Source organism: Rhinatrema bivittatum, chromosome 2, assembly GCF_901001135.1.
Source record: "Rhinatrema bivittatum chromosome 2, aRhiBiv1.1, whole genome shotgun sequence".
NCBI lineage: Eukaryota > Metazoa > Chordata > Amphibia > Gymnophiona > Rhinatrematidae > Rhinatrema > Rhinatrema bivittatum.
In genome coordinates, this window is record NC_042616.1 from 45,162,306 (window position 1) to 45,184,067 (window position 21,762).

The following is a 21,762-nucleotide window of genomic DNA, read 5'->3' on the forward strand; positions in this document are numbered from 1 at the left end:
ACAAGCAGATTGTGATACATTACAGGAGGACCTTGCAAGACTGGAAGATTGGGCATCCAAATGGTAGATGAAATTTAATGTGGACAAGTGCAAGGTGTTGCATATAGGGAAAAATAACCCTTGCTGTAGTTACACGATGTTAGGTTCCATATTAGGAGCTACCACCCAGGAAAAAGATCGAGGCATCATAGTGGATAATACTATAAAATCGTCGGCTCAGTGTGCTGCAGCAGTCAAAAAAGCAAACAGAATGTTAGGAATTATTAGGAAGGGAATGGTTAATAGAACGGAAAATGTCATAATGCCTCTATATCGCTCCATGGTGAGTCCGCACCTTGAATACTGTGTACAATTCTGGTCGCCGCATCTCAAAAAAGATCTATTTGCGATGGAGAAGGACAACCAAAATGATAAAGGGGATGGAACAGCTCCCCTATGAGGAAAGGCTGAAGAGGTTAAGGTTGTTCAGCTTGGAGAAGAGACAGCTGAGGGGGGATATGATAGAGGTGTTTAAAATCATGAGAAGTCTGGAACTGGTAGTTGTGAATCAGTTATTTACACTATCGAATAATAGAAGGACTAGGGGGCATTCCATGAAGTTAGCAAGTAGCACATTTAAGACTAATCGGAGAAAATTCTTTTTCACTCAACACACTATAAAGCTCTGGAATTTGTTGCCAGAGGATATGGTTAGTGCAGTTGGGTTCAAAAAAGGTTTGGATAGGGGTGCGCTGTTCGCAGCGAATGTGTGCGGACGCGTGACGGCTGAGCTCTGCAAACCTACCCATCAAAAAACCCATTTACCTGCTGCAATACGCTTCAAAACCCGGCGTGTCCGACGGTAAAAGTGAGTAAGACCCCTGAGCTGCACAGCGTAATGGCTACAAAACGGAAAACCATGGATTTGAGGCGGAGACAGCAGCACAAATATGCACCTTCATTTTGCAGCAAGCACCGGAGAGGGAGGTGATGGAACCCGTAAGTGGAGTTGATATAAAATTTGAGAGAGCACACCGAGCGTTGGGGCCTAGAATGGATCAGAGGCCCAGAGACCTTGTACTGTGCTTTTCCAGCTTCCCCCTCAAGGACAAGATCTATAATATAGCCAGGAACCTGAAGGAAATTAACTGGCATAATCATCAGCTATCTATATACCAGGACCTTTCACCGGTCACCTTGAAGAAAAGATTTGAGCTACGGGAAGTCACAGCGCAGCTGCGTGAGAGGAACATTAGGTATAGATGGACATATCCCTTTGGACTCTCCTTTCAGGTCCAGGGTGTTGGATATAAAATAACTTCATTGGAGGAAGCACCAGGAGTATTTTCTAAAGCTCAGCTGCCGGTTCACTTCCAACATCTAAATCCAAAGCAGCCGGAACTTCGGAGGGATGACGTGCCCAGATGGCAAAGAGCGGATAAGGGAGGAAAACGGCTGAGGCGACAGGCTGGAGTGCGTGGTGCAGCTGCATCAGACAAGGGGTGACTTTTCCTCTTTTTCTAAAGTCAACAAGGACGTTTTGGTTTCTTTTTCACCAAGCGAGTGAGGATCCCGCGAATATGGTCATTCTAGATGGCATGGAATGAACTCTGTGCGGTATTCAGGGATCCAGTTACTTTCAAACCAATGGGACGTGAGATGTCTTATCACTGAGTTAATGTTATACATGGGTCTTTTATTGTTTTTATATTGCATCTGGTTCACTGTTGCGGGTGGGGAGGTTGCAGAGGGAGGGGCACACATCGTATGCACCAAAACAGACCTCCAGAGGTGGAGAATCCCTCTAGGTTGGACTGGGATACTACAGGAATTACTAGGGGTTACGCTGGTACTTCTATACACTTGAAGCGGCGAGTTCAGCTTCTTTTGTGGGTGGACATGGGCTCTGGGTCGGGGCTGGCAATACTATTGGTAGGAAGGTTTCAAGATGCTGGGATGAATGGTCCAAAGCGGTGGTGGCTGGCTTGGGAAGTGGTAGATTCTTTTTCTTTTATTGGGACAAATGGTAACTAAAATACTATCCCTTAATGTAAAGGGGATTAACACACCACGCAAGTGTACCTTTTTGCAGAGAGAACTACTTAGGCAAGGGGCGGGAGTAGTCTTTATACAAGAAACGCATGTTCGGAAGCACCATCAAAAGTTATTGCATTTCCCGCAGTATCCGGTTGCACACTGGGCAGCCAGTAAAAAAACTTCCAAATATGCTGGGGTGGGCATACTCTTTGCGTCCACTTTTGCACATGAGGAGTTGTTTCATATATATGATCCACAGGGGAGATATGTACTGGTTAGAGTCTGAGTGGACAAGCAGGTCTTTACCCTGGTTAATGTATACTTCCCTAATGTTTATAAAACTCAATTTATACAGGAGTTTAGAGATTTATTACATCATCATGTGGAAGGGGAACTCATTATAGGGGGAGACTTTAACTTTGTACAGATACCGTCGTTAGACTCCAGCTCGGGGAAGATTGCAGACCCCCAAACTCGGAAACGGTGGAGTGAGGTTATGGAGGACTGGAGTCTCGTGGATATCTGGAGAACTAGATACCCGAAATCCCGAGCTTCTACTTTTTTTTCTCCTGCTCATAGCACTTACACTAGGATAGACTGTTTCTTCATGTCCCGAACGCTGCAGAATTCTGTTCTCCAAACTGATATTGACAATATCACGTGGTCGGACCACGCTCCAATTTGGCTGTTGTGTCATTTTAAAGATATTCATAAAGGGTTTAGGCCTTGGCGCCTTAATGAATGCTTGTTTAAAGATAATACCTTCACCGGCCAAATGGAAACGACTTTGAAAGATTACTTTCAGAACAATCAGACTGAGGGTATGTCCCTGTTGGTTGTTTGGGAATGCTCCAACACGGTGGTCAGGGGGGTATACATCGCCCGGGCCGCATATTGTAACCGGGAAAGGGAGAGTCAGCGGCAGGCTTGGTTGAAGGAACTGGCTACTCTGACCCAATTACATAGTCGCACACAATCGGGAGTCACGTACCGGCAGATACTCCACCTTAAAGATAAATTAAAAACATTGGAAGATTCTGCCGTTAGTCACCAACTAATGCTTCTCAAACAGCAGTATTACGAGGGAGGGAACAAGGCGGGAAAATTCCTGGCCAGACAGTTAAAAGCGGCCCAGTCTAGAACGACGGTATCCAAAATTCAAAATGCCTAAGGTCATATGACCACGTTGTCCGAGGATATTAGGAAAGCTTTCACTGATTTTTACTCTAACCTTTACAACCAGGACTCCAACATTAGGGCAGAGGACATAGAGCAGTATTTGAGTACAGTAAAGCTGCCAGTTCTTGGCGAGACACGGCAACTTTGGATAAACCCATAGAAGTAGATGAAGTGTTGGCTGCTATCAAGCAGCTCAAGCCCGGCAAAGCTCCTGGCCTGGATGGATTTACAGGAGTTTACTATAGTAAATTTGCCTCCCATTTAGCTGAACCACTGACAAAGGCTTTCAACTCCCTTCTTGAGGGTAAAACCCTAACGAACGAGTCTCATACAGCTGGGATTACCATACTGGCAAAACCAGGTCGGGACCCCACTAAATGCAGCTCCTACCGTCCCATCTCGTTAATTAATATCGATCTGAAAATATTGGCCAGAGTTTTAGCGGCCAGACTTAATGGGGTTCTACCTGATCTGATTCATAATGATCAAGTGGGCTTTGTCCCGGGCCGCTTGGTAGCAGATAATGTTAGGAGGATTGTTAACATTGTCGATATAGTACATCAACAGCAAATTCCGGTGGTGCTTTTGGCTTTAGATGCAGAAAAAGCATTTGACCTCGTCCATTGGGAGTTCTTGTTTAAAGTGCTAGGCAAAATGGGTTTTGGGGATGCTTTTATGATGTGGATCCGGAAGCTTTATGAGTATCCTATGGCTAGAGTAAAGGCTAATGGAGGATATGGTCCCCCTTTTGCTATACAGCGAGGAACGAGGCAGGGTTGTTCGTTATCACCTCTGCTGTTCGCCCTGTTCTTGGAGGCTTTTGCTACTAGGGTACGGGAGGCCAGGAATATTAAAGGGGTTTGGGGTGGCACTGTTCACTCCAAAATATCACTTTTCGCAGACGATGTTATGATGACTCTTTCTGAACCTGAAGCATCCTTGCATGGGGTGATGGCCGAACTGCAGGGATTCTCGGTGGTATCAGGAATGCGAATTAATTATGACAAATCAGAAATTCTTAACTTGACTCTACCCCCTACTACAGTGCATAGTCTTAAAAGCCGATTTCCTTTCATATGGGCCTCCTCATGCTTGAAATATTTAGGTGTTAAGATTGGATCCCATGTTAGCCAATTATATGATCTAAATTATAACCCTTTGGTGGCTAATATTCGGGAGAGTTTAAGAAGATGGGATCGTCAGGTATTTTCTTGGCTAGGACGATTGGCTATTGTTAAAATGAATGTTCTCCCCCGTTTCTTGTATTTCTTTACTACTATTCCTATCAGTATACACGCTGCACTTCTCAAACAATGGCAGCAACTAATCTGCGGCTTCATTTGGCGGAAACGTCCTCCCAGGGTGGCGAGGTCTATTCTATACTTGCCTAAAAATAGGGAAGGTTTTACACCTACCTAACTTAATGTGGTACTATTTTGCTGCCCAGTTGCGTTCACTAGTGGCCTTCCATGGCACCAGAGATATCCCTCAATGGGTGAAGTTTGAACAGGGGCTGTTGGGGTCTTTTCCTATTATGGCGTTACCGTGGCAGCCTAGCCCATCGTGGGACAAATTTGATTATTATCCATTTGCTCTGCGTACCACGATGCGGATATGGCACCGCTGGAAAATTGAGTTGGTGGGACCTGAAAATCACTCACTGTTAACTCACTTATTCACAAACACAGTAGTACCCAGTTCGGAACGATCTGTAGGTCTTAGCTGTTGGCGAAAGAGTGGGGTCTTGCGCTTGGGACATATACTACAGCAGGGTAAGGTGCTTACCAGAATGCAGCTTAGTGATTTACATCCAGGAAGCACTATAGACTTTCTATTGTATGCTAGAATCGCGTCCTTCATACAAACTGGTCTACAGAGATGTACTCTGAGACCTAAAAATACTCTATTTGAGACTTTATGCCAATATGCCTCGTGCATTAAGGGAATTATATCAAAAATCTATACTATGTTTAATACTAAATCATTGGTGGTACATAAATATAACGCACTATGGGATTTGGACTTCCCGGGCTGTCTGGAAGACAGCGATTGGGACACAATTTTCACTATGGCTGGCAAGTGTTCCATATCAACGGGTTTACAAGAAAACTGCTACAAAATGCTATATAGATGGCATTACACGCCCCTTGCGTTACACAGATTCTATCCCCATATTTTAGATTGCTGTTGGAGAGGCTGTGGGGAACAGGGCACATATCTGCACATCTGGTGGCATTGTCCCCACATACAGGGTTATTGGCAGGGGGTGACTCGGTGGATTTCACAGATCTTAAGTACGACTTGTGAGGCCCGACCCTGGCATGTATTATTAGGAGCGCCTATGAAAGAGTATAATACACCCACACAGAAGTTGATTTTGCAAATATTTATTGCTGCACGGACAGAGTTGGCTATAAAATGGAAGCAAGTAACAATACCTACGCTTGCTGCAGTGCAACATCGCCTTTTCTCATTATACCAATTGGGCAGACTTACTGCTGTTCATCAGAATCATATCTCTTCCTTTCAAGCCATCTGGGGTCCATACCAAAAATGGATAGATGACAATAATACCATTTAAAGCTCATAGGTTTGTCGCCATCATGCTAATCCACCAAATAGTAGTGCTAGTTACCGTTTCTTTTGTACCATTCCTTAGTAGGTCAAGATTGCAGAACACTAGTGTGGGGTAGGGGAGGGGGGTGGGTGGTGGGGGGTTGGTAAGGTCTATAAGTTTATAATATTCAAGCATGTAATCTGCTCTTCTTTGTTTGGTTTTAAATGTAGTTTGTTATTATTGAGACTGCTCCGAAAATTATGAATGCAGTTTTTCTCTAACAAGGTTACATCTGCTATTGTCAGCTATCAATTGTGTTATATAATGGTGGCAGTCTGTTGTCTGCCTGTATATTGCATATTGTTGTATTTTGTGGCCTGCAAATAAAAACAGATTATACACACAAAAAAAAAAGGTTTGGATAAGTTCTTGGAGGAGAAGTCCATTAACGGCTATTAATCAAGTTTACTTAGGGAATAGCCACTGCTATTAATTGCATCAGTAGCATGGGATCTTCTTAGTGTTTGGGTAATTGCCAGGTTCTTGTGGCCTGGTTTTGCCTCTGTTGCAAACAGGATGCTGGGCTTGATGGACGCTTGGTCTGACCCAGCATGGCAATTTCTTATGTTCTTAAAGGCCATGATACACTGATCTCCAGAAACGTCTGGCGGGCAGTTCCTTAGGCTACCGTTGCGGAAGGATCTGTTATGTCAGGGGCCGATTGTGCACGAGGATCCGGGTCAGTGTGGCTATTGAAAGGGCTTGGTTGTTGAAGCGGGGAGTTTTGCCTTCTTTAATTTCCACTCTACTTTGGGCCCAGAAATGTTCTACTTCTCTAGCATATGTTAGAGTTTGGAGGGTCTTTGAGGCCTGGTGTTCTGAGTGAGGTACTTAACAGCTTAAGGTGGTTATTCCTTCGATTTTGGAATTTATGCAGAATGTCTTGCTTAAGGGTTTGGCCCTTAACACATTGAAGGTTCAAACTGCAGCCCTAGCTTGTTACAGGGGGAGAGTCAATGGAGGGCCTTTGTCTTCCCATCCAGATATGTCTCATTTCTTACAGGGAGTTAAGCATCTTTGCCCCTTGTTGCTTCCATTGCCTCTGTGGGACCTTAACTTGGACCTTGAGTTCTTGGCAAGTCTGACTTTTTGACTGCTGCATCCTCTTTCCTTAAGGTGGTCTTCCTTGAAGACCTTTTTTCTGGTGGCAATCTGTTCAGCATGCTGTTTCCTGCCATGAGCCTTTTCTCCGTATGACTACAAGTGTGGTTCAACTTTGGACTGTGCCCTCTTTTTTTTGCCAAAAGTGGTTTTGGATTTTCATTTGAATCAGTCCATTTCCCTGTCTGCCTTCGACAGGGATAGAGATGAAGTTGAGTACCATATTTTGCGTTCTTTAGAGGTCAAGCTTCATTTGCTGCGGTAATTGGAGGTGACGAAATCTGTTCAGAAGTCTGATCGCCTACTTGTGCTCCATGATAGAGATAAATAGGGAGCACCAGCAATGTGGTCAATGATAGCCGCTGAGTTAAGGAAGTCATTACAGCAGCCTATGTGGCTGCTGAAGTGTTCTTGCCGAAACAGATTAGATTGCATTCCACGAGGGCTTAGGCAGTATCGTGGGCTGAACTTTGTTGTCGCCTGCTGAAATTTGCCGAGCGGTGACGTTATCATCTCTGTACACCTTTTCCAAGCATTACCACTTGGATGTTAGGGCTAGGGAGGACGCCACATTTGCGTGGGTGGTAATGACTTTACTGCTGGCAGTCTCCCGCCCTTTTCATGATTGGCTTTTGTACATCCCACTTGTGGGTATTGACCTGCCTGAATGCTAAGGAAGGAGAAATTACTACTTACCTGATAATTTCTTTTCTTTTACTGAGGGCAGATCAATCTCCGACCCACCCTAGGCTGCCGATGTTTAAATTTGTGGTTCGCCTCCTTCGGGTGAGCTGTACAGGGTAAGCTTCCTGCTCTTCATTGACAACTGGTAAGAGGCTTCTCTAGCCCTTAATTTGCTAGCTATGTTCCTTCTTTTGGCTGAGCTCGGTGTTCCTTTAGGTTGGGAAACATGAATGATTGATTGTTAATAGTAATATTCAAGTATAGTCAGTTTTGTCCACAGTGACTTTTCCAGAGAATTCTGGGCGGCTGATGGGGCAGGACTATACAGCTTTTGTTCTGTCTCCATCTGCTGGCGGAGGAGCATAACCCACTTGTGGGGATTGACCTGCCCTCACTAATGGAAAGGAAATTATCAGAAAAGTAGTAATTTCTCTTTTCTTTTCTTGCTTTTATAGGCTTAAATCTATGAAAATGATCCTGTTTGAATGATTTAGTTGTAATTTTGGGATAAACTTGTCCCCTTGAAATTAATTATGGTTTTAACAATGAAATTTAACTACAATCTTTAAAAGATCAGTTTCCTTATATAATTTTTGTTCTCTTATGATTTCTGATAGTCTTATTCCAAGGTCTCCTTTTCTTATTTCATTAGAAAATCCCATTTTATGGAATAAGAAGTATGTATTTCTTGAATGTATATCATTCTTGTATATATCATGTATATCATCCTCCATGATCTGCTCACAGACTCCAATCCTGATATCTGCGCTATTACTGAATCTTGGTTAAAGGATTCAGATCAGGTCTTGCTTAACCAGCTCCCCCTACAAACTTACAACATCTTCTCCATCCAGAGACCTAAAAAAAGAGGCGGAGGTTTACTCTTGGCTGCCAGAAAACACCTCAACCTCAAACCCCAAACCTCCTACCCCACCCCCCCCCCCCCCCCCCCCCCCGGATTAGAAATTGGGCTATTTAAATCTAACTCTCTGCAGGTCTGCCTCATGTATGCCCCCCCCCCCCCCAGGCCTTCTCGAACATGACCCTTCCCCTATCATTGAATATCTTGCAGACAATCTTAAACCCGACACCCCTGCAATTATAGTCGGAGACTTCAATCTCCATGTGGATGTCCGCCCTGTCTCACCTGCATGCGAAATCCTCCTTGACACCCTCAAGGCCTTGGGCTTCAGACAGCTTACATCTGTGCCTACCCATAAAGCAGGTCACACCCTCGACCTCCTCTTTGTTAACTCCTACATTACAGCTTCCAACACCCCTATAGTCACCCCCATCCCCTGGTCCGACCACTTCCTCATTAACGCCCAACTCTCCACCAATACCATCCTGCCAGCTTCACTAACACATACCAAGACAATCTCCTTCTGCAAACCTTGCTCCTCTGAGGACCTCACACTAGCTTTTAACAAAGTAGCCAAGAACCTTTGCATTACCAATCCACATGTTGCCCTACACTCATGGAATACCATCACCACCACTGTAGCCGATGAAATCTGCCCCATAATCCATAAAGAAATACCCCTGTCGCGAACAGATAGAAAACCCTGGTACATTATTGAACTAAAAAAGATAAAACAGGACCTCATATCTAAAGAACGCACCTGGCATAGACAACCCTCCCCCGTACACAAAACAGCTTACAATAATATGCTGCACACCTACCATCAAGCCAAACGGGATTTCTGCTCAGCTAAAATTTATGACTATTAATTCAACGCAAATGTTCTTTTCTCATATGTTGCAGATCTTACAAAGACCATCCCTCCCACCTCCCAAGAAGAAAACACCAAAAATAAATGTGAAGAACTAGCTAAGTACTTCCTGAACAAGATCACCAATATTCTCCTTCGCTTCCCCATCAATCCCTCCCTCACCTCTCTGTGCCCTAATTACAATGGCGTCAATTTTGGGTCTCTCGACCTTACATCAACCTTGGAAATTGAATCCATCCAGAAAAAGATGAAACCAGCTACACACATTTCAATACTATCCCCTCGAAAACCCTCCTCGCTATCCCTCCTGCCATTGCAAAACCCGTAGCTGACATAGTTAATTGCTCCCTTACTTTTGGTAATGTCCCAGACTCCCTTAAACTTGCTGTCGTCAAACCCCTCCTCAAAAAACCCCTCCTCGACCCCCACCGACCCAACAAACTAAGACCCGTAAAAAGGACCATATCACCCCCATACTAAAGGATCTGCACTGGCTTCCCATCCCTTACCGCATTCAATACAAAACTCTCACCATCCTTCACAATACGCTTTACAAAGACAACCCTTCCTAGCTCGAAAAACTGCCTCGTTTCCGCACCTCCAACCGCCCCACCAGAACCTCCCTTGCAGGCACCCATCACACCCCATCCCTCAAAACTGCACACCTTACCAGAGAAAGAGCCTTCTCCATTGCTGGCCCCACCCTCTGGAACTCCCTCCCCACCGATCTCCGTCTTGAACCATCCCTACGCAACTTTAAGAAAGGCATCAAGACATGGCTTTTCAAACAGGCCTACCCGGATTGTAACCAAACCTAGACAATGCCCTCCCTGCTTCGCAGAACTCGCCCTACATTACTTTTATGTATATAGTCCAGTTCTTTATGTACTCCTCCCATGATGTAAATATAGTAAGTTTCTATAGTTATGTTGGTTCCTCTCCACGTTCTCCTCTTATCTTTGTTTCAGTATCTTACTGAGCCTCTCGTTCCCAGCCCTTCTTCTCCCTTTTTCTCGCCTGCTCCCCTCCCCCTACCCCTGTTAAATGTAACTTTCCCTTCTTTGAGTTAATTGTAAACCGGCGTGATGTGTTCTACGAATGTTGGTATATTAAAACTTCTTAAATAAAACAAATAAATAAACTCTTTCCTTAACAGTGTTTATGGGGGATCATTCTTCAGTTGCTGCAGCTTTGAACAATGTGAAACTTTTTCACCCTGTGACTTACTAACATATGGAAAACTCTCTACCTGCCCTGCTGAGCCCCAGTGCTGGGAGTTCTCCTGATAGAAGAGATGTAGAAGGTGCTGAGTGTGGAAGGATTTGTGTTTCAGGATCCAGTAACCTTTGAGGACATCGCAATTTATTTCTCCCAGGAGGAGTGGGAGGATTTAGAAGAACAGCAGAAGGAGCTTTACAAGGATGTGATGATGGAGAATTATCAGACCCTCATCTCTCTGGGTAAGGAAGAACTTTACATTTTTATTAGGGGATCTCAGCCATCAGGGAAAAGGAAATTCTGATTGTAAGGATTTCCTGGTGTGATTTTGTAAAAAAGTCTGAAAATGAGCTTGTGCTGCAGTTATCACTTAGCTTCTTGTCAGGTGTAGAAATGCAGCAGATGTAGCATGATCAGAGAGTAGAAAGAAACATGTAGCTGTCAGTAATTTACAGTGAGGGTAGAATGGATGTCATGTGGCTGTGTCAGTGGGATATAGTGAGGGTAAAATGGATGTCATACTGAACTGTGTTAGTGGGATTTAGTGAGAGTAGATTGAATGTCACACATAGCTGTGTCATGGGAGTTACTTAAGAACATAAGATATGCCATAATGGATCAGATCAAGGGTCCATCAAGCCCAGTATCCTGTGTCCAGCAGTGGCCAACCAAGTCACAAATATCTGGCAAGTACCCAAACATTAAATAGATCCCAAGCTACTGTTCCTTATGGATTAATAGCAGTTTATGGACTTCTCCTCCAGGAACATATCCAAACCTTTTTTTAAACACAGTCACACTAACTGCCAAACACATCCTCTGGCAATGAATTCCAGAGCTTAATTGTGAGTTGAGTGAAAAATAATTTTCTCCGATTCGTTTTAAATGTGCTACTTGCTGACTTCATGGAGTGCCCCCTAGTCCTCCTATTATCTGAAAGCGTAAATAATCAATTCACATTTACCCATTTAAGTCCTTCATGATTTTGTAGACTTCCATCATATCCCCCTCAGCCATCTCTTCTCCAAGCTGAACAGCCCTAATCTCTTTAGCTTTCCTCATAGGCAGCCGTTCCATGCGCTTTATCATTTTGGTTACCCTCCTCTATACTTTCTTCAGCGGAACTATATCTTTTTTTGAGATGCGGCAACCAGTACTACACTCAGTATTCAAGGTGCGGTCTCACCATGGAGCAATACAAAGGCATTGTGACATCCACCATTTCATTCACCATTCCCTTCCTAATAATTCCTAACATTGTTTGCTTTTTTGACCACCTTAGCATACTGAGCCGATGATTTCAATGTATTATCCACCCTGACGCCTAGATCTTTTTCCTGGGTGGTAACTCCTAATATGTAACCTAACATCATGTAACTACATCAAGGGTATTTTTCCCTACATGCATCACCTTGCACTTGACCACATTAAATTTCATCTGCTATTTGGATGCCCAGTCTTCCAATCTCACAAGTTTCTCCTGCAATATATCACAATCCCCTTGTGATTTAACTACTCTGCATAATTTTGTGTCATCTGCAAATTTGATCACCTCGCTCGTTGTACCCCTTTCCAGATCATTTATAAATATATTAAAAAGTAGCAGTCCAAGTACAGATCCCTGAGGCACTCCACTGTTTACCTTTTTCTATTGTGAAAACTGACCATTTAATCCTACTCTCTTGTTTCCTGACTTTTAACCAGCGTGCAATCCACAAAAGGACATCGCCTCCTATCCGAAGACGTTTTCGTTTTCTTAGAAGTCTCTCATGAGGGACTTTGTCAAAAGCCTTCTGAAAATCCAAATGCACCACTTGTACTGGCTAACCTTTGTTCACATGTTTATTCACCCCTTCAAAAAAATGTAGATTTGGGAGGCAAGATGGGTAAATCCATGCTGGCTGTGTCCTATTAAACCATGTCTATCTAAATGTTCTTTGATTTTATTCTTTTCCCGTTGATAGCAGGGCTGAATTAGCCATGCTGTCATGGGAACTGTCCATCAGGGCCCAGGAGGCGGAGCTTCAACAAGCAGAGATTAGAGTTTTGAGTTTCTGCGGCTGCGCGTATGTTCCCGCACTGGAAAGTAACAGATTCTCCTCATTCTGTTCTTTCCACGCGCGGGGGCACATGCGGAGCTTGTTTCTCTCCTCAACATGTCTAAATCACCAAAAAAGCCATCCGGCTTCAAACCGTGTCCTTGCGGTTGTTACCGCTGCCTGGGACATTTGCACAGTCAAAAAGACTGTGAATTCTGTTTAAGAATGTCACCTAGGGCCCAGTGGTATCGGGCCTACAAAATGCTAGAGCTCCATCCGCCTTCGGAAGCCCATTCTTCCCCCGGGCCAGCTAAAAAAAAACAAAACGGGCCATTCCAGATGAAGAGCATCATCATGGGACCCTCAGGCCTCTAAAATGGGAGGTAAGGGCTTTGCTCAAACCCAGGGACCTGGGGAACAATTAGCGTCAAAGTTGGCCCAACCGACGCCACAGAGACACGGAGCGTCGACACCAACGCATCGGGCGCCGAGTACGGCGCACCCGATGCAGGAATCTGAACACACAGCGCTGAAGATGTGCGACCTGGTGCCGAAAACGTCGCAACTGGCGCCGAAGTATGTGCAACTGGCACCAAAAATGGTGCCGACGACATAGTTGGCGCCGAAGACGGTACAACCGATGCCAAAGATGGCACAGCCGGCACAGAAGACAGTGCAGCAGGTGCAGTCGGACCTGGAGACAACATTCTCCCTATTCCCTTGGTTATCTGGAAACCGATGTGATATCTCGATTGAATGTCGGTATATAAAAGAAATAAATAAATAAATAAATAAATAAATATACATATACACCTGTACATATTGTCATCTGTACATAGTTCCCTCTATTTTGTTTTTACTTCATCTATCTTTCTGCCTTTGTCCCCATCCCCTCCCTCCTACACCCCTCCTTATCCTCCTACTCTCCCTCCCCCCCCTCGTCCCGCCTCCCCTGCCTATCCTCCCCCCCCCCTCCTTTCCCCTCTCCTCCCTTATTTATTGCTCCTTTGGTTCACTGTATTATTGTTATTTATTGTTATTGTTATTAATATTTTATTGTTTTATTGTATTTTCCGCCTGAGTTCATTGTAAACCGGCATGATGTGCTTCACGAATGTCGGTAGATAAAAGTTAATAAATAAATAAATATACGACACCGGAAGGCGCAAGCAAAGCATCGAAGACCACGCACTCGAAGGGAAGAACACTGTCTGGACAATTGATGCCAGAAGAAACGCAGTTGGCACCAAGTTCATTAAAAAGACGGCGGTCGTCTTCAAGACGTTCCAGCTCACGTGGCTCAACATCTAGTCTTGGTCACATGTCCCTATCTCCTCCAAGGGATACTAAACGCCTGAGACAACACAGGAGTCACCATCACAGCCATGGCAGTCACCACCATAAACATGATAACCGGCATGTTCACAGACATCATCGGGAACATTCAATGACTAAACTATTGGATGTCAGTCTTTCCACATCCAGACCTTCCCGACGACCATCGACATCAAGATCGCTGGATCCGTCCGAACAAGAAATTATTCCCATACCATCTTCAGCCTCATCCCACTCTTGCAACTTATCGGAGTGGACAGAATGGTCTACTTCTCGCTCAAAACATGATCACCCTAGTATTTCTAGTTCAAAAAAGAGAGCACGACATGTAACACCGCAACCTCGCTCTCGACTGACAATACCACAGTTGCCACAACAAGAAAAATCTCAATGCCACTACAAGCTAGACATATAATAATATAGAAAAAAGCCTTAAGAGATGATACGAACAATTAAACTGCTGAAAAAACACGTATTCATCAAAAATTAACGCTATATATGATTTAGTTTTATGGGACCATCATATAAACCAACACGGTACCATGTTTCGCAAAGCTGCTTCAGGGGCTGGAATCAAGATGTTTCAAAGTCCACAAATATTCTCTTTTTCTGTTTCAGTCCCGTACTTATTTCTGTAACACAATAAATGCAGGTTTCAATGTCTCAAAAATTAAAGCAAAAGCTAATTATGGGGAAGTAACTTACTTGAGTGAACGCCACAGTTGATTTCTTCAAAAACGCATTGTTACCCGTCACAAGGTCGGCGTCTTCACAGGATTTAGAAGACCAGTTTTTTAAACTTGTGACGTAATGACATCACCTAACAACGTGGATTCTACTACTTCTTGAAGGAAATATTTACGTTTACGCAAATACGTCAGTTCTCTGTCAGGTAGTCCTTGACAGCCCTTTAAATATGCTGATGTGCTGGGCAGAGCAGCATCTGCCTTTGATAGCAGCTTCGCACATAGTGCGACAATATGTTAGCAAATTATCTCAGCGGACAACAATTGGATCCCGGAGAATGGGAGCTATCGGAGGAAGCAATTAGTCTCATTACTTGCAGATGGGGCGTTCCTCATATAGATCTGATGGCAACTCAGTGGAAAGCGAAGACACCACGCTTCTTCAGTTGCCAAAAACAGCACAGAGCAGGAGGGGTCGATGCCCTGGTTCTTCCTTGGCCGCACGACATTCTGATCTACGTGTTACCGCCTGGCCTCTGGTGGGCAAGGTGGTGAAGATAATAGAGATCCACTCAGGAAAGGTGATTCTCATGGCTCCGGAATGGCCATGGAGAGACCTTGGTTTGCAGATTTGGCCAATCTAGCAGTGGACCGCCTGTTAAGACTGGGCCATCTGCCAAATCTTCTATGGCAGGGCCCGATATTTTCAGATCAAGCGGATTGCTTTTTTCTAGCGGCTTGGCTTCTGAAAGGCGATTAAGGAAGAGAGGATATCCTGAATGTTGCGTCTGTCGGTCTCGGACGGCTTCGACCTATGTGCCTCACCTTTTTTCCTTCTCTCTCCTCAAGTCTTGGGAAGTTGGCTGCTGCCGCATCTTCATGCCACTTTCTCCGGCATCCCCGGATCGGCAATGGCGACGGTGTTCGCCATGATTTTCCTGAGGGCCTCCTAGGGTGCTCGCGTGCACGCCTATATCCTCGTCTTGGCGGGAACCTCGAGGGCATCCCGTCCGAGTGACGTCATCACATCCTGGTATTTAGCCTGCCCTTCGTTTGCTAACAAACTGAATTAGCAAGGATCGGACTGGATAGATTTGGATTGCTTCCGGTCTAAGCTGCTCTGCCGTTTCCTAGCTGCCGCAGGAAGATCTCTCTGCCCTTTGGGGTATTCTTCACTAACCTGGGTACCCGCTCCTCGGGGGCCCTTCTGCTCTATTTCAGGCACCTGTCTTGGGAAACTGGGGACTCACTCCTCGAGGGCCTGCTCTCCCTAATCTGGTGCCTGCCACTGATCAACTTCTGCCTGTCAGGACTTCCTACAAGGAGGAATAACAAAAGAATAGATGCCTATAGTCTTTTTCAATTTCTTTATTGAAACATAATGTTTGACTTTTTGAGTGGAGACCCGGTACCTGAACGCGGTACAAGATTGTATACTGTTCTGGATTATACAGATGTTAGTATAATCTATTCACACACATGTTGTCTGAATTAAATTGGGAACTCAAGACAAAAATATACAAGCCCCTGAGGCAGCCGTCATAAGCGGCGAAACTCGGCCAGAGTCGGGCTATCTTTCATGTCTCCACCTCAATAAAGAAATTGAAATTGAAAAAGACTAGAGGCATCTATTCTTTTGTTATTCCTCACGGCTTTCATAGATCGCCTTCCTTTGTGCTTTTTAGGACTTCCTACAATACAGCTTCTGCTTCAATGAGTATTAACGTTTTCAGTTTGTCTCATCTTCAGCTTCAGCGCTCTGTGTCTACATCCTGCTGCACCGTGCTACCTATCCTACTCGAGTGTATGACTGGTCTCCTCTGATGAGGACCCTTGGACTACTTCTGCTGGGTTACCTTCACTGCTGTCCGCCCCTGGACAGTACCACCAAGCTGTACAATAAATACAACTTCTCTGTGTCTGCGTGTATAGAGTCTAGCCTAGTACTGTGGTTCCTCATGGGGCCCCTCCCCGTGGAGTGGCCATCACCGCAGTACCCAAGAATCCACTCCAACACCTCATAACCATAACACTGAGGATGGTATTTCTACCCTGTTGCAGGCTCGAAAGACTTCTACTTCCTTGGCGTATGTCCTGGTTTCGAGGATCTTTGGGTCTTGGTGTATGGAGTAGGGGGTTGATCCTTGGCGAGCGTCAGTGGCGCAGATTCTGGCTTTTTTGCAGAGAGGCCTAACGAAAGATTTGTCCTTTATTTCCCTGAGAGTGCAGGTGTCAGCCCTGGGCTGTTTGCGAGGCAGGGTTCATGGAACAACTCTAGCTGCACATTCGGATGTGGTACATTTCCTCTGAAGGGCGAAGCATGTGCGCTCCCCCTGTTGGTAAGGTGTGCCTATTTTGGAGCCTTAACTTGGTCTTCAAGGGCATGTGTGTGGCACCGTTGAGTCTCTTAAAAGGGTCACCATAAAAGATCTCACTTTGAAGGTGGTTTTCTTGGTGACAATTTGTTCAGCTAGAAGGGTGTCAGAACTTCAAGCCCTGTCATGTAGGGAGCCTTTTTTGCAGATTTCGGATTCCGGGGTCTCTTTGCGGATTGTTCTGTCTTTTCTACCAAAGATAGTTTTGGCGTTCCACTTAAATTAGTCAGTGGAGCTTCTGGCTTTTCCAAATCTGGAGGTTGGTGCACCTCATGCAAAAGAGTTAAGTCATTTTGATATCAGAAAGGCATTGTTGCAGTATCTAGAGGTCACTAACAGTTTCAGATTGTCAGATCACCTTTTTATGCTATGGAATAGTACGAAAAAGGGTCAGAAGGCATCAAAGGCCACCATTGCATGTTAGTTGAAGGAGGCTATTGGTTCTGCATAGATCTGTCGCGATCTTCCTATCCCTGAGGGGTTAAGGCTCATTCTACTCTGTCCCAGGCGGCCTCATGGGCAGAATGTCAGCTAGTTTCGCTGCAAGAGATTTGCAGGGTGGCTACTTGGAAGTCTTTGCATACATTTGCCAGACACTAATCGATTGTACGTCCTGGCTCCGGAAGTCGGCAGTTTTGATATAAGTGTACTTCAAGCGTCTCTCACAGTCCCACTTTGGTTAGGAAAGCTTTGGTACATCCCAGGAGTCTGGACTGATGTGGGTACATACAGGGAAAGGAAAATTAGTTCTCTTACTTGTTACTTTTCATTCCTGTAGTACCACAGATCAGACCAGGCGGTGGTGAGAAGATTTGGAGAGTCCGCTTGACCTATTAACTTTAATGATTCTGAAGAATGGCACAGGTTTCTGGTTAGTCCTTACAATTAGTGTTCCAAAATTAGATAAAGTTATTAGTTATACATTTTCCTCTTTCCTCTGCTCATTGGGGGATATTATTGCATTATAAGTTTTTTGCTGTTTTAGCTTGGGTACTTATTGAGGGACTGCAGGTGGCACTCTAGGTTATGTGGCAGTGGCTGTGAAACTTTCTGTGTCTCCATCTGCTGGAAGGGAGGCAAAACCCAGGAGTCTGGACTAATCTGTGGTACCACAGGAACGAAAATTAGCAGGTAAGAACCAATTTTCCTTATGGATTTCTCCTCTAGGAACTTATCCAAACCTTTTTTAAACCCAGTTACACCAACTGCATAACCACATCCTCTGGCAATGAATTCCAGAGCTTAATTATGCGTTGAGTGAAAAAGAATTTCATTGCCAGAGGATGTGGTTACAGAAGTTAGTGTAACTGGGTTTAAAAAAAGGTTTGAATAAGTTCCTAGAGGAGAAATCCATAAACTGCTATTAATCAATAAGGATTAGTAGCTTGAGATCTTTTTAATGTTTGGGTACTTGCCAAGTACTTGTGACTTGGATTGGCCACTGTTGGAAACAGGATACTGGGCTTGATGGACCCTTGGTCTGACCCAGTATGGTATGTCTTATGTTCTTACCGTGTGGCCATTTCCTGTAACCAGAACTCTGTGAGCATAAACGTTGAGTGGGAGTAGATGTGCATGTATACAGTGTGTGCACTGCTAGTGTATACATGAAACAGAAAATGTGAAGCTGAGGCAGTGATAGGAATGTAGGGTAAGTGAGAATATTTGGCTGGTTGATTTGGATGTAGGGTCTGGTTCAGTGATAGGACTGCTTTATTCACAGCAGATCATATCTCTACAGAAGCAGCTTTGAGATGCAAAAATACTTTGACACCTTTTCTTCTATTTGCCTCTTATAGAATACAACGGCATGGCTGGTTTGTTAGATCTGATAATCTGGCCAAGAAAGGAATAGAAAATAGGTGACAAAATTACCTGTGTCAAAGGTCCCTGGGTCGTAAATTTAAAATAGTAAAAATATGTGGGTGAATAATCCTTGGTGGGCCAGTTCACAAACAGAGAATATTAATGGAGTATCTGTGGGGATCCTGTCCCCTGCGTAGCCCAAATATCTTTCTTTGAGAGGTGCTGGATGCTTTTTTTTTATTATTTTAAATCTTCTCCCAGTATATCCTCTGAATAACCCTTTTTATTACCAGATTGGACTATTTCAGTCGCAGAGAGATGGCCTTATCGTTAGTAGCAGCCAATCAAAGGTGACAGGAACAGCAGGGCACGAGTCCCACCCATCAAACCTAAAAAAAAAAGCATGTAGGGAATAAAAAAAGCCCTAAAATAAGTTACCCGCAAGTTAAAAAAAAAAAAAGAAAAGAAAAAGCATTTCCTGAAAAAAAAACCATGCTCAAACACACGGTAAATAAGCAAGCTTGGCAGCACTGCTTTTCTTAGCGTCCAGTCAGATGAATCCAGATCAAATGGGTCATGCACCTCTACCAGTAGATGGAGATGGAGAAAACTGATGTCACAATATATACATCCCTGCAGTTACATCAGCTTGCCAGCCTTTTCCATCTCCAGCAGATTGTGGACGTGCATCTCCCCACTAGAGATTACTTCATTTTAAAGTAAAGGAGAATTAAGGAAAAAATTTGTCTTGCTCTCCTGCGGTGATATCAAATGGTCCCACCCCAGCTGAGAATTCCTGAGGTGATTTCCGTGGTCCCTCAGATGTGGGCCTTGGTCCGGTATCTGGTTTTGCTGGCGTGGACTTAGCTGCTTGAGTAGCTGAAAGGGAGTGGGTACAGGAAGCCGAGTGTAGCAGTGATGGCACATGTCCTCTCCCCCTGCAGCCGGAGACCGTCTCTGTGCTCAGCCAGGTAAGGCTGAGCTCTGATAAGTTGAAAAAAAATATATAGATAGAGAGACTTAGAAGGAGGGGTTTTTTTGTGTAATTATTTTTATTGAAATAAGTCACACTTACACCAGTACAATATACAAATGAACATAAAAGATTGCAAAATACAAAGACATCTCATGCTAGAGACTCGCCCCTTTGTACTCCCTTGTGTGGAAAAGCCTAACAAGGATTGGAATAAAGTAGTAGAGGGGCCTTGGCAGACCCCGATGTCCCCATGAAAAGAACGTGACAGTTAACGTTTTGTGGTTATAATTGTGCCCGTACCAAATCGCACACAATAATTCCTTAAGCCCCTCCCTTTTTTAATCCTACCACCCACCCTACCGAGACACTGGTAAGTTATAGATCTACATTACTATGGTATGAGCTTCAATAATGGAGGTGTTATCAACAAAACAATGGCTTAACTCTGGAATGCAGAGAATTATAAAGAAAACTGGAAAGTAATAGACATGTAAGGATGACACCGAAAAGGAATGAAATACCAAAGGAAGTTATGAAAGGGAGTGCAGGAAGGAATTTGCTGCACTCCACGTGGAGCTACCTCACAGTAGAGCAAACGTATGTTATGGTAGAAGATTTATCTCGTCATAGAGGAGAAGTGTCACATAAGCGTTCCAAATGTGTCGTGCCTTAGTATTTTGTGCCATGGATTTGTGCCTGGCGGTTAGTAGCTCCAGATGTATCAATCTGTTGAATTTGGTCTGCCAAACTTGTTTGTAGAGTGGGGAAGGATTCATCCATTGGGCCAATATAAGAGTCCCTTGCATTAAGAATAATTTTGTCCAAAAGACATAACTGTGAGTCTTCTAAAATGAGAACTTCATCGCAAATCGTACCAAGGAGCCAGATGAGAGGGTCTAACGGAAGAACATAGTCCCAAAGTTTCCGGAACAGTTGTTGCAGATATGTCCAGAAGTATTGCAATGATGAGCATGCCCAAAAACAATGATAGAAATCAGGATTCGCATGAGCACACCTAGTGCAGCTGCTGTCCGGGGTTACCCCCATGTAATAGGCATGTCACTGGGATAGAATGCTTGGTGAAGAAATGTGTACATCTTATCCCGCAGGTTGACATTTTCCACAGTATCAGGTATTCTCTGAAAACAAGATTTGTGTTCATTCTGCGAGATAGCTTGTGGGAGCAACTTGTTCCATTTGTTAACCACTTGGTCTAAAGCTGAAAAAGAGGCAAGGCCCATCAATGCCGTATAATACTGAGAGCAAGACTGCTGCTTGCCATCTGCCCCCAGCAAGAAGGTCCGCAAACCCTGATAAAGAAAGAAAGTAGGGTTGACTCTTCATTCCTCAAGCATAAAATGCCTCAATTGCAGATATCCATAAAAGTCAGTAGCAGGAAGGCCATAACGAGTTCGAAGCTCTTGGAAACTGCATATCCTGGGGAGGTCAGTTCCTTCGTCCAGTAGTTGAAACATAAACTTCAGGCCTAGCAGAGACCATTTTTGAAAAAGGACTTGAGTCATGCCCGGTTGAAACAGCCGACAGCCTCTTATGGGCAAAAATGCCGACAATCCAGGCTGAGCTTTAAGTTGCCGGCATAATAGCTTCCAAGTTAAACGAAGAAGACGAACCACCACACTCCCAGTTATGTACTTAGGAAGTAGCTCATTCCTTAGTGGTAGTGCAGCCCCAGGCGAATGTGGAGATAGCCAAGGTTTATACAGGTCCATAGGAGAATAAGAGGCAGTGTTGCAAACCCAATCTCTAATATGCCTGAGGAGGCTGGCATGATTGTAACCTTTTAAGACCCCCTTCCGGTTTGGGTTTCATGAGCATCTTGAGAGGTATGCGGGCACGTTTACCATTCCACAAATAGGCAGTAAGTCCCTTATGAATGTCAGAAATGTCCTTCTTTTTTAGCCATACTGGTAACATTTGAAATAAATACAGCCATTTGGAAATTTCCATCATTTTTAACAACAATATTTTACCTGATA

General features: G+C 44.3%; 1 protein-coding gene across 2 annotated transcripts in view; it reads left to right on the forward strand.

Annotated features, from left to right (window-relative positions):
- The window catches only part of LOC115085947 (oocyte zinc finger protein XlCOF6-like), a 1,095,473-nt gene that overhangs the window by 1,061,363 nt on the left and 12,348 nt on the right, over positions 1–21,762 (forward strand). Inside the window, exon 2 of one of the 2 annotated variants that reach the window (XM_029592503.1) lies at positions 10,664–10,790. The exons of the other annotated variant lie outside the window; for it this stretch is intronic. Within the exon in view, the coding sequence (XP_029448363.1) occupies positions 10,664–10,790 (127 nt within the window). The remainder of the gene's footprint in view (positions 1–10,663; positions 10,791–21,762) is intronic. 2 annotated transcript variants of the gene reach the window in all.